At 39.8% G+C, this 13,964-nt stretch overlaps 1 protein-coding gene across 4 annotated transcripts in view; it reads right to left on the minus strand.

Annotated features, from left to right (window-relative positions):
- lmln (leishmanolysin-like (metallopeptidase M8 family)) overlaps window positions 1–13,629 on the minus strand; it is a 40,288-nt gene extending 26,659 nt beyond the window's left edge. Inside the window, exons 1-7 of one of the 4 annotated variants that reach the window (XM_044365492.1) lie at window positions 13,489–13,629; window positions 13,158–13,393; window positions 7,819–7,922; window positions 7,504–7,534; window positions 6,393–6,475; window positions 5,080–5,197; window positions 1,800–1,978 (exon numbers count right to left, since the gene is read on the minus strand). In XM_044365492.1, coding sequence (XP_044221427.1) covers window positions 1,800–1,978; window positions 5,080–5,197; window positions 6,393–6,475; window positions 7,504–7,534; window positions 7,819–7,922; window positions 13,158–13,298 — 656 coding nt within the window. In that variant the 5' untranslated portion in view covers window positions 13,299–13,393; window positions 13,489–13,629. Of the gene's footprint in view, window positions 1–1,799; window positions 1,979–3,873; window positions 3,922–5,079; window positions 5,198–6,392; window positions 6,476–7,503; window positions 7,535–7,818; window positions 7,923–13,157 lie in introns of those variants that run through there. The other 3 variants (XR_006405961.1, XM_044365493.1, XM_044365494.1) reach the window with 3 other exon arrangements.
- Window positions 13,630–13,964: the final 335 nt, after the last annotated feature.

The raw sequence follows: 13,964 nt of genomic DNA on the forward strand, positions 1-13,964 counted from the left end.
AGGTTTATTATTAGGAAAGATTTTATTTGTTTACAGGGCTTGACAGACTCAACACAGTAATTACAGTAATATAACAGGTGACTTTGTCAGAGACGCTGTCCAGATCATTGTCATCATCTAAAAACACAGTCCAAAAAGTGCAATCAAAGCACCCTGTTAACACTTCACAAGTGTCCTCTGACCACACATGCACAGTCTTGGATGTAAACGGCTGCTTCCGAACAATGAGAGAATATCTGGATGTAAAAGATATCAAATTATGATCCGATTGTTCAAGAGGGGGAAGCAACTTAACAACAAAACTCTCCTTAATGTTCGTATAAAACAAATCAATAGTTTTATTACCCCTTGTAGGACATGACACCATTTGCTTAAACGAGGGTATGGTTGAGGAGAGAGAGAGCAGTGATTAAAATCCCCATTAATAATAACCAACACGTCCGGAGAGGAGCGTTGCAGGTCATGGATGACTTGATATTGTCTCTGTGGCTGGCTTCCCATTACCCAATGGAGGAAAGTAAACCACTTGAACAATCACATGAGAGAACTCCCTGGGCAAATAGTAAGGTCGGCAACTTACCGCAAGCAGCTAAATGTTCAAGTCAGAAACTCTCTCCTTCACCATTACATGACCAGAATAACACCACAGATCATTAATGTAAAGGCAAACACTGCCACCCTGTTTTTCTGCCAGTCCCAAGCTCCTGCTGACTATAGCTGATGAAAGGTGGGCCTGGTTTGCTCCCGACTAGTGGTGTTTGAGCAGCTCTCCAGGCAATTAATACCCTAAGCCACAGAAGGCAGCCATAATTGCGTCATCAAAGTTTGATCACACTGACAATTGAGAATCAAGAGGCATTAAAAAACATTCAAAACATAAAAACAAACAGACACAGAGGTGGCACAGGAGTTGCCAGCAAGGGAGCACATTCCCCAAATTTCATCAATTATACCTTCTTTGGCTTCCCATTGCTTTCAGATTACAGGTATTAAATAGATTTGTTCCAAGCTGTATTTCTGACCTGCAATGCCTGTACGTACGAGAGCACACACCGAGCTCGGAACAAGAAACTCATCTCGCTTTTTAAGTCAAGATTTGCCATCAGTGGTGGCTGTGAATTTGCTATTTGCTATTGTTATAGCTCCTAAAGTATGAAAAGTGTAACCATTCACAATTCGAACAACTACCTCTGTATTTTCTTTTAAACAGTAAAACACACCTTTTAAACTGGCTTTTAACTCGTATGATTTTAGATCTCCTGGATGATATTATATAATCTTATTTATTCTATTTACTCTTCCATCTCATATCTGGTTTTACTTTTCACCATTTAACTTTATTACTGTCTCTCATGTCCTTTGCTGAAGAGTAACAACAACAAAGATACATTTGTTGAGGAATATAATTTATTTATTACTCATCTCAGATAGAATAAAACAATACTGGTTAGTCTGTCAACAATTTTCTCACATACACTCACTTTCCAGTTTATTGGGTAAACTTACATAGATGACAATATTTCAGTCTAATAAAACAGCCCATTCATCAAGGTTTTTATTTGTTTATCAGTTTTTGAAAGGTTTATTTTATAGTCATTTTGGAGGCTGTACTTTGTGGTGCTGTTGAATTATACTTAGGTGTTTCTAATATTATGTCCATCCCATTCATATGAATTAGGATACATCACCAAACCTGAATAACAGTTTAGGAAACAACCTCTGAAACAGCTAAATATTCAGTGTGAGAGAGTTCTGAACACGCATAGAAACATGCAGACTACATGTGCTGTTCTCCCCACCTGTCCAGCTCTGCCTCCAGCTGGCAGTAAGCAGCGTAGGCCACTATGTTCTCCTGTCCACAGCGCTCAGTGGTGATACCGCTGACGTAGAGCACGAAGTCAGACCTTTCCACCCCAGGGCCATCTGGGGGACCCAAGGGGCCGCATGACTTCCCTGACTCACTGCACACCTTGCATTGCTGGGAGAGAAATACAGAAGAAAGGAGTGAGTAAATGGAAAAAAGACCTCACAGAGCAAAATCTGAGGGTAAAATTATTCACAGGAAAGACAGACAAACCTTTTGCAGTATGTTATTAAATAAGTTAAAATTAGCTATTCTTTCTAAAGAAAAGTTTTACCCACATTTTTTAGATTCTGAGCCTCACATACTCAGCAGTAAGTACAGGTAGCAGATGGAGGGGTTGCAGCACTATTATTAACTCCTTTCCAGTGTCTGCAATAACCATAATGAGATTAACATCCTCACAATAACCTTCATTGCCTTTATCCTTTCAACCGTCCGCTCTGCCCTCCCCCCTTGTCCCTTAATCAGTCCATCTTACCACCTGCCTTCTCATTTGTACTGGAGGTACTGGAAACCTCTTGGAATTGTAAGGATTATTTTTTATTGATCAAACTCTATGGGGTTTGTAAGCAAGTTTTAAAAGATTTTAGTCATTCAGCACTCAAATTTTCAAAAAAAAAATGCCAAAAATCACCAGGTCATGGTAGCTTAAATCCTTTTGCAATACATCTCGCAATATGTGAAGGATCTCTGCTTCACTGCTGCCAGTGGTCAATCTCAAAGTCTGTCGCACAGATTATTTATAGCGAAAAATGTAAAAGTTTTGAAATATGTTTAAAATTGACAATGAAGTATTTAACATAATACAGTATATAACAAAACTAACTACACCCCTGGTCAATACCACTAAAATGTTAAGTAATTACAAATCCTTTCCATTTAATACAAGTTGATTTGTTTTTAGACAAAACCCAAGAAGAATTAAGCCAATTCACTTGAAAAACAGAATGTTTGTCAATTTATACAATATTGGCCCAAATTTAAGAACAAACTGCAACAAAAGTCAGCACACCCTTCATTAATGAGACTCCATTTTTTAAATTTTTCTAATATTTTGTATGCCTGCCTTTCTTTCTGATGACAGATAACAGATCCTCCTGGGCATGGATGATACCATTCTAGAACAAATCTGTGGAGAGATGGTCTGCCATTCTTCAAAGATTATTCTTTTCAGTTGCTCTTTGCTGGAGGAGTTTTGTTGCTCTACCTTACATTTTAAAATATTACAAAAGGTGTTCTATTAGATTCAGGTCATGGGACATACTTGGCTAGGTCATAGTTTCTACTTTTTTCTTCTTTAAAAAAACTCTTATGTGATTCCTGCAGTGTGTTTGGGATCATTTTCATGTTGGAAAATTCCTCTCCTGCCATCCCTCTTGAGACTGGAAGTCATCTTTTCATTCAGAATTTGGGTATAAAAATTGCATTCATAGTGGCATCTCCCCTACACCTTTTCCACTCATGCAGCCCCATATCAGCACACTCCCACCTCCATGTTTGACAGTCGGCACTACGCAATCAGGTCCACACCAAACATACTGGACCCCATCTGATCCAAACAAATTTATTTTGGTTTCATCTGACCAAAGAATGTGCCTCCAATATTCATCTGGCTTCTTTTCATGTTCTTTGGCAAAGTTCAATCTGGCAGTTTTGTGCCATTTTGTGAGCAATGGTTTTCTTTTTGGATGTCATCAGTAGAGGTTGACTTCATGCAATGTCCTTCTCACTGTCTAAGCAGTCACTGAAACACCAATTTCCACAGATAGTCCTTGTGCCAAGTTAGAAATGCTTGCCCGTCTGTTTTTCAATGCAAGGTTGCAAAAATAGTGAATTATGCATGCTTTCATTTTTTGCGGACGGCCACTTCACCTTCTGTTATTGGTAGTATGGGTCCTCCTGTACCTCCTAACCACTGCTGCAGCTGGGTTTTGGCTTCTGTTTAGTAGCCTACTGAGGATCTTGTACCCTCTCCCATCTTTATGAAGTCTCACAATCTGGTGTCTTACTTGTTCAGGCAATTCCTCACCATATGGGGCCATGGCACATGAGACACAACCCAGGCCAAAACTGAGAAAGTTATAGTGGTCTGCTCAGAGGTTCCTTTATAACTTTGTGCAGGCAATTAGTCTGTATTGGAAGTCACAGTTGTAGCCATTTTTATGTTGGTGGTCACAGGTGTGCTCACTTTTGTTTCAGTGGTCACAGGTGTACTCACTTTTGTTTCAGTGGTCACAGGTGTACTCACTTTTGTTGTATTGAGTTTGTATTTTGAGATCTGTATTTTCAATTTAGTCTATCTAACCTGTTTGGTTTTAATTATACATAAGACCAAATACCCTACACTCCACCTTAAAAATACCAAAATTATTGTAAGATTTAACAATCATTTAACAATTTAATGATATTGCACAGGGGTGTACTCAAGTTTGTTATATATTGTATGCATTGTACAAACAACATAACTTGCCAAATGTGTGATCAAACTCCATGAAAACATTTCTATGTTGATCACAATTGTATGATTTGTCATTCAGCTTTTTTTCTGTAAATTTCCAATTTTGGTGAATATTTAACTTCAGCTGCATTTATTCTCATAGACCTCCATTGTATTTAACTTTCAGGTTGTGAAAACAAAAGACACCAACTTTACTGATTGTATGTACTCAGTTAAGCTGATGGTCTAGCATGATCTAAGATGCATGCCCTGAGACTGCAAGGTCACTGGTTCAAATCCAGCTTGTCAAGTCTGATGTGTGTGCATCCTCATGTTTCTCTCCACTGCCTGTTGTGGACTCTGTTCACACACACGTGACTCTTGTTGGTTAAAAGTCATATACTGCATGTATGTCAAACAATGTGATTGCTTGCAGCTACTTCCACTCTTCTCCCTCCTCAAGTGACTCATTCCCTCCCTTGGTCAGCAAACTGCTCCTTAATCCAAGGTATGCCTTTGAGAATCTAGATCACACAATTTTCACTGAGCACTGCTAATAAGTTAGTATCAAAGACGTAATTATTAACGCATTAGGTGATTTTTGACCACAGGAAGGCGCAAAGACTCCAAAACAATGAATAAATTTGTAGTGTTACAAGTTGTTCTGACTTATGTATAACAAGATGAAATTTGTTTCAAAAAGCTAGAAGAGTAAAGGCCGTTTTATTTAGTTTTTTGTTACAATATCAATTATGTGTGTGCAATGGCCCTTATTGACCTGCAGGTGGTGCTGTGGAACAATGACAGGGCCACAACGGGTGACATCTGCACAGGCATCCTGGCAGTAGCGATGAGGGTCATCTCTCTTCCTCAGGTACTGGTTGGTTGCACATTGTCTGATACGACACAAACAACAAACACTGATGTTAACCTCTGCATTGTAGTTAGAGAATAAATACACCTTTTCTGCTGAAACAAACTTTTATTACAGGTAAAGTCCGGCACCTTTAAGTAGTGTCAAATGTCAGAGCAACCATGGAATGGATAACATAGTAAAGGCTTCTTAACATCTACTTTTTCGCTAAGCAGCAAAGACAAAGGCTAAATCCAAGATCTGAGCATTCAAAGACTTTAGCCAAAATCACCTACATCATTGTAATGAGTGAGAACCATGTTTGAGGGCTTGTAACAGCTAGGGATGCACCAATCTGACATTTTTCTCCCCTGATATCAATTCTGATACCCATTCGCATTTAATACCTGTGAACCAATCTGTGTAGGATGGATTATAGAGTAGGTAACGTGACACTGTAACTGCATATCAATCCATTGCTTAAAGCGGGGATTTTCATACACCTTCCTTCCTCCCAGACACAGACCTTACAAACAGGCCGATCAGAGCAGATGCTGCACTTGCTGTCCTCTGTGTGTACACCCCGCAGGTGAAAAAGGCTTCACTGAAAGGAATTACAAGTCTCTGCATCTCTTCAACAAAGAGTGGCTCCGTTTTCTCTCATAAACCAAAACCGAATTGCTAAACAACACAGCTCCTCTGTAGTGTCTTTTCGCACCAGTTGCTAAAAGTTGGTTGTTAAAAAGATGTAACATCAGTCCTCATTCTCTGAGTCATTCTCCCTTATCAGGCTTCATCCATTCTTTAATAAGATATATTTTGTTTGGACAATGTTTCAAACGACTTCTTGCCAAAAAAAGTTCACAAAATGTCTAAATCTTGTCTGAGAAACACCACATAGGAGCACCCTGATAACTGAATGGTTTCCCTGGTTCAATTCCAGCTGGGGACCTACTACAAGACTACTACAAGACATACTTGTGAACCTATCCTTTAAGGTCCACCACTACTCTTACATGAAAATGCATTTATTATGAAGCAGATGCAGGAAGTGGCAGTAGCATTACACATCATACACATCACACAGTAAATTAATGGATCAACAGAAAACTGTGGATCAGTCACATGACATCTGGTCGATACCCAACCTTGTGTCTTTATCAGCTCCTACATGGATCAGTGCATCTTTAGAAGCAACGTACACAGGTGGAACCAGACAGTGTGTAGTGGATTCATACCTGCTGAGCAACACAGGCCCCACCCTGTGCCTCACACTGAAGGCCCTCTGCAGGTAGTCGATGGCCTGGGGAAAGAGCTTGTCCTGAGGAGGGGACAAACACAATAGCAATGATGGGTGAGAACTTCAAATAATGGAGGTTAGCAGAGGCAAAATTGTCAGCTGGTTTTAAGTTGCTCTTTAATCTCAACAACAACAATGCCATGTTAATGTTAAAACCCCTCCTGTTTTTCAAAATAAGTCCATATAAGTTGGCTCTCAACAGCCCCTTTTTTTTGTTTCGATATCTTTGTGGTAATATTGAAAAAATAATTTAAGATCCCGTCCCGACATGTTTTAAATACTATGTTTTGAATAATAATCTGTCTGATTTGTGTGGCTCCAAACCATAGCTCCAAACTAGCTATGATGTCACAAATCATGCTCATATGTACACGTGCTAAACTGAGATTAAAGGTGAGCACAGAGAAATTTTCCTCCCTTAGCAGATGAATGTGAAGACAAACTCTGCACATCATCCTGCACAGTGAAGGGAAAGAGAGAACACCCAACTGGAGGAACAAGAAAAACACACTTTTAAGTTTAGAACCTTTTTGATTATTTTGAATCTTGACAATTTTGTTGTTGATTTTAGTGTAAATTTGGATTATCCACCTTTGTTATTTTACAGTTTCTTATCTTTATATCTGGCTTGTTTTGCTTTTTCTTATTTTACTGATCAATGTGAACTGCTGATTGCTTAATTGTTGCTGTTGTTGTGTGGACCTCGGAAAGACTAGCGATCACTTTGTGGAAGCTAATGGGGATACAAATTAAGAATAAAGAATCAGATGATGTGGGAGTTCTATGATTGGCAGGTGTCTAAGCTCATCACACTCCACCTGCTTGTTTCTCCTCAGTTCTACTTCTTTGACTCATGCACATGTTTTTTCTCTCGTTGCAGTACCTAACATAATGGTGAGCAGTGAACCCAAATTCAAGCTCAAAACATCTTTTCAGCACTCTGTAGGTGAATTTGCAGGTGCTACAGCCAACCAACAAGGCTCCATCTTATAGGTTTTCATTTCATTTACAAAAAGTGCTCTACACATTAAGTTCTTAGGCATCCTCACCTTTACCAGTCTTCTCTTGTCTGCAGGGAGCCTGAGGAGAAAGAGCACATCCACTTGACACAGAAAACATCACTTACATGTACACAGTATAGTCACAAGGTGGGTACAACTCATACCTGAATCATAGAGAAATAAGAAATAAGAAATAATAATAATCATAAAATGTCAGAGTAAAGCTTTGAAGTTGTTTTTATGAGGTTTGTGGAAGTGTTGATTGCTATGAACATACAACATTAACTGTCAAATGTCTGGTTCTGGTGTCTACTTTCTAGAGCTTAGAAATGTTCATGTTATCTAACAAGCTGCATTACTCACTGGTCAACACTGTAGTCGTAGATGATTTTAATCTTCAGCTGTAGGTTGTCAGGAGAGCTTCTTTTAGTCAAGCGCTCAGGCCTCAAGTACACATGATGGACAACCTAAAAGAGGCGGAGGAGAAATTATAAGAAACCAAAGATCTCTGACAAGTAACAAGTAAAGAAAATCAGTGATTGGTTTGGTTGGTTTTGTTACCAAGCACCCAGATGACAGATGACATGTTGGGGGAGTAGGTCAAATGTATAAAACATACAATTTTACATTAAGATAGCAGTATATATCATAATAGTATATTTTCTGGAAATTCAATTGAGAAATCATTTATAGATAAAATAATCAGATGAGAATGCCTGTTTTTAGCTAATCCAGTGAATTAAATACCTAACAAGTCATGGTACATTGTCACTAGGGCTGTACTGAATGCTTTGAAGCTTTGTTTGTTGCCATAGTATATGAACAGCAAAATCAGAATTCAAACATTCCTATATACAGTTTTCTTTTCCCTCCCGGCAGCTGGTATCATGTGTAGTTGTCCGGCAGATGAAAATATCAAAGGCCAAAATGTATGGTGGGAAATATGCCGATTGCTAAATTCATTAATAGCATATTAAATAGCTTAATATTGTGTGACCTATAGGATATGCTGCCAAGACAACTTAAGTATAAACTTATATTATGCAAAGGTTGGTTTTGCCACCACTGTTAAAACATTGGAAGATTCATTGAATGTTAGGTCACATGTGACTAAGCGTGACACAAGATTGAAAAGCCGGTGCACACTTCAGGAACAGTCCTGTGCTTTGGTACAACAGCAGTTAACAAGACTCCGAAAAGTCTTACCATTTTTTCTCAGGTAATGTTACATCCAGCATTGGCACAGTGAAATAAACAAATCAGTCCAGAGCTCCATGGTTAAGTAACATGTAATTGATCAGTAGGAGGTTTAACTTTTCCCCATATGGCCCCAGTGAGAGGCGGTCTCAGGGAGACCGCAGGAGGTGGAAGCGGTGGCGGAGCTGCAGCTGCAGACTGCCCGCATGGCAGCATTAAATTAACAACAGCAAGGCTATTTATTTTATCTGATTGTTGTAGCCTATATGCTCAGTTCACAAAGTTTGTGAAGAGTTCATTCTGCTGACTAAAATACATTTGTTGGATCATAGCATTTGTGTTTTTGTCCTTTTTTGCTGTTTAAATGTAGGCTATTATATGGCTATTTAAACATATGTCTGGTAGTTGTTCTATATGGCCGGAAGTCTGGAATATTAACAGACATAGTGGCTGCCAAAAAAAGTGGACCATCTAACCTTGGTCTGCAGTCTGTTATTGTTAAAGGAAATCCACTGTTAAAAAGAAATTTTTTTTTAAACGTTCAAGAAATGCACAAAGTCAAAGTCAATGAGTAATCATGTTAATACTATATATTACAATATATAATATTACAATATTGACCAAAATAATTGTGTTATGATATTTGCCATAATCGAGCAGCCCTAGTCTAGCTTGCTTTAAAGATGCTGCTGCTGCTTCTTCCAGCGGGTCCCTGTGCTGCTCGCCTGCTGTGCTGTTCTCACCAACAGCAGCAACTTCAGCATGAGGTGGATGCAGACCGACAAAACACCGGCAGCATGAGTGACACCGAGGTGGCGAGACGGGCAGAGAGACAGAGGAGGTACCTGCACCGTGAAGCTAGATTTATGCTTGATGTAGTGTCCCTGGTGCAAGGGTGTGTGCGCCAAAAATATGTCATTGAGTCTTGCTTATTTACAGAATATTTTGTTTGTACGCCCCCTGGCGTTTCAGAGAATACTGCAATGACCAACACATTGAGCATAACTGCCTCTGTGCATGCTCGTAGCTTGCACACCATCTGTGTAGGCCTGCGTGAGTACTGGACTACCTCCTCTATTTCTTTGAACCCCCCCGCCAAGCTTCAAGTAAATCGAAGCTTTGAAGCCCCCCCCCCCCAAAAAAAGGTATTCGGGACAGCCCTAGACCCTGTTTACGCCTGGTATTAACGTGCGTCTCGGGTGATCCAATCACAAATGGACCGCTTTAAGCGCATCTGTTTATACCTGGCATTAACATGCATCTCCATATGCATCCTGAGTGACCACATGTGGTCAGATCTCACTCCCCTGCTCTGTTTATGCAAATAAACACGGATATCATTTCTGTTTTCAACGACCAAATTCGTTCGTTATTCATCCAAAGCTGTGTTCAACTTGTTTGATAACAGGATAAATATATAAATATTCCGCGTCGGGAGAGAGATGCAGCGATCTCCCCGTAGCTGCATCTCTCCATTCAGAGACACTGTGCGCATTTACGGACGAGACACAGAAGCATAACTTCATTGATTATTTAAATCTCCAACAAGCCAACAGGATCTGTCAGGATCTAATGTTAATTAATGTTCTGTGTTCTTCTACACATCCAATAGGTCAGCTGTTACACACATGCAGTCCAGGTTCATACAGTGAAACTGTTTGGAGTAAAGCAGCCACCGTCCTGATAAATCCTGAGCTCACTATGTTGAGCAGCACAGCAAAACTAAAAACTGTTGTTATCAGTTTGACAGGACAGAGGAAACTATCCAGCTACATTTAGCTTCTGAAATATTTTTTTAGACAGACAAGCGAAAAATTAATGATTTAATTTCTATTCTAATTGTCGATTTGAAGAGGGAAACCGGTTAGGGGAACGAAAAAAACAGGAGAAAACGGGAGGTGGATTATGTTTTTAATTCACATGAAAAACAAAATAATTTGTTTATCCTGTTATCAAACAAGTTGAACAGCTTTGGACGGAGGGTACTGTGTCTAGTCTGCCGGAAAATAGAAGATGTCAGCTGAGTAGGTGGTCCCTCAATGTGGCCCAGGACATATTGCGTTTACACTACTAAAAGAATGTGGCCACATGCGGCCCAGACCACCTCCGAATGTGGTCTGACTGATCGGGTCTCAATCCGTCCTCAATGCGTCTTGGGTGCATTTACACTTGTATTTAGAGCTGTACACTTGTCATCAGATCACCTGAGATGGATGTTAATACCAGGTGTAAACAGGGCCATAGTCATCACATGACACAATAATCATAAAAACCAAAGGGCATTTGTAAAATGTTCCACTCAGCAGTTATTGCACAGACGGTAAATTACGATTATTGCAGATACTGTACATTACAGTTATTGCAGAGACTGTACATTGCGTTTATTACAGAGACTATAGATTACGGTTATTTTAGAGACTGTTCATTGCAGTTACATGCTGTACATTACAGTTATTGCTGAGACTGTACATTACATTAGTGCAGGTTATTGCAGATACTGTACTTTACAGTTATTACAGAGACGGTACATTACACTTAGACTCTACTAGGGGTGTGCCCAAATACAAATATATTATTTGGCAAAGCACATTGAATTCAATTTTATTTATATAACACCAAATCATAAGAAAAGTTATCTCAGGGCATTTTTTATAGAGCAGGTCTAGACCATACTCTTTAATTTACAGAGACCCAACAATTCCCCCTTGAACGAGCACTTGTTGACAGCAGCAAGAAAAAACTCCCCTTTAACGGGAAGAAACCTCAAGCAGAACCGGGCTCTAGGCCCGGTTGGTCAAAAAGTCATTTTTTTACGAATATTTGTTTCATACAAATATTTTAGAAATTATTTGTTTTCAGAAAGAAAAAAAGACATGTCAAATACCAGCACGCAGGTTGGTTACATCGCTATTTCAGTCTCTCTACTCTGCTCCACTGTTATATCTATCAGCAGATCTCAACAAGTGGAGTCACATCCACCTGCTACATGTCACACATTTCCTAATTTGGTCATCAGTCCCGGAGTTGGGGGTGTTCCCCAGAGATAAAGCTGAGCTACTGACACACGCCAAGTGTTTCCAAGAGACTCTCCATAATCTGGTGTTCCCATTCTCCTTTCCACAAAGTTAGGTTTTAAAAAACAGGGAATAAATGAAACGTGCAAAGCCATAATTGCCTTTGAAGTTCTACCCTACACATTACACGGTGTGCTGTCTCGATGTTACGGGTGAATAAATAAGTAGACGTCTGTCTGCAATGAGGCAATGAGTAATGTTTTAGCTCAGTAGTCAGCGCAGTCGTCTATGATCTGGGAGACTCCAGCTCAAGACCCAGTGTGGGGACCTCCTTTATAAAGGTAGTTTATTCATCAACACTTATTGTAACACTTTAATTTTCTAAAATTAAGAGTGTAACGAAAACAAAAACAGGATTTTTAAGCCTCTTTCCACTATTATTGGAAAACAAATACAAATAATTTTGCTGCCTCAACAAATGCAGATACTGCCCTCTGCACATCCCTAACGCGTACATTATGGTTATTGTAGAGACTGAACATTACAGTGAGATACTGAACATTACGGGTATTACAGAGACTGTATATTACGGTTAGATACTGTACATTTCAGTTATCGCAGAGATTGAACATTACAGTTATTATATAGACTGTATATTACTTTATTGCAGATACTGTACATTATGGTATTTACAAAGATTATACATTACAGTTATTGCAAAGACTGTTCATTGCTGTTAGATACTGTACATTACAGTTATTGCAGAGACTGTACAATATAGTTAGATACTGTACATTACAGTTATTGCAGAGACTGTACATTACGGTTTTTGTAGAGATTGTACATTGCGGTTTTTGCAGAGACTGTACATTACGGTTATTTCAGAGACTGTACATTGCAGTTAATGCAGAGACTGTACATTACGGTTATTGCAGATACTGTCACTTACATTACGGTTATTGCAGAGACTGTGCATTATGGTTAGATACTGTAAATTACGGTTACTGCGGAGACTGTACATTACGGTTATTGCAATCAACAACAACCGTAATGTACAGTTTCTACAATAACCATAGTGTGCAGTACATTATGGTTATTGCAGGGACTGTACATTACGGTTATTGTAGATACTATTCATCATGTTAGTTATTGCAGACTCGGAGAAACAAGGGAGCCTTATGTTAGCCTGTTAGCTTGCTAGCTAACTCTACTATCTATACGAATCCTTGTTACCAAATCCAAATTGGGTAGCAAACTGAACTGAAGTATTTTCCATTTGATGTAACACAAAAACTAATATTGCGTGTCATATTGGAAGTCAGGTTTGTCTCTAGCGTAAGTCAGTGTCAAGCTATGTATTTTAAAGTACAGGGGTACCGTAAAGCAGTTATCCTGTGCAATACAGACGTTAATTAGCCACCACTAGCTATCATGCTAACTTGGCTAGCTTAGCCCTACCGCTGGTTCTCAGCAAAGCAAACCCAGGCTCACCTCACTGGGAGAGGGGACTCGGTGTTTACACGTCCCATGACTGCTCACTAACACAGCCAGGAGGAAGAAGATGAGGGCCGGGCCGAGGAACCAGGACACGGTCACGGACGGCTTGCCATCACCACTCAGCCTCGGCTCCATCCTCCCACCAGCCCGACAACCTGGGCTCGGCTGCCCGCAGTAAACAGAACCTCCGCCGGTCCGGTCCCCGCTGTGCTCGTTTCATTCATCGCTTTCTGGGTGAATCAGAACATGTTAGCATCCCGGAAAAACGAGCGACGTTAAAACACGAAGAGAAGAGATGGCAGTGCCGGCCAGTAAAACGCTAAACCTGTGTCTGTCAGCTGCAGCGGGTGCCGGTTTGTTGCTGACGGTCAGCTGAGAACAAGTAACGGCGCTCCGAAGATCGTCTGTTGATAATGTGACGAGTTACTCAAAGAAAGATATTTTGTACTTTTTCGGCTGAGAGACGAGGCACAGCACTCCAAAGATTCTCTATTAATAAGATGAGTCACTCGGAAGGATATGTTTTGTACGGAAAACTAGAACGCGCGCGTGTTTTGCCCCCTGACATGGCTGGATTAACCCACTAGGAGGCAGAAATTAGCTGTGTATTGACACCCTTTGTTAGGGTTAGGTCAAAGGCTTATACAAGTTAATGTCAGTATACTGTATTAAGCTGCTTTTTTAAAATCTATATTGAAAAAACATAAATAACTCTTGCCAAGCAGTGTTTTTCTAAAGTCACATTCAGCTGTTGATATGTACCTCCGATGATGACAAGTACTCATTGCCATCTGTAACAAC

Source organism: Thunnus albacares, chromosome 11 (assembly GCF_914725855.1).
Source record: "Thunnus albacares chromosome 11, fThuAlb1.1, whole genome shotgun sequence".
In the NCBI taxonomy this organism is placed as follows: Eukaryota; Metazoa; Chordata; class Actinopteri; order Scombriformes; family Scombridae; genus Thunnus; species Thunnus albacares.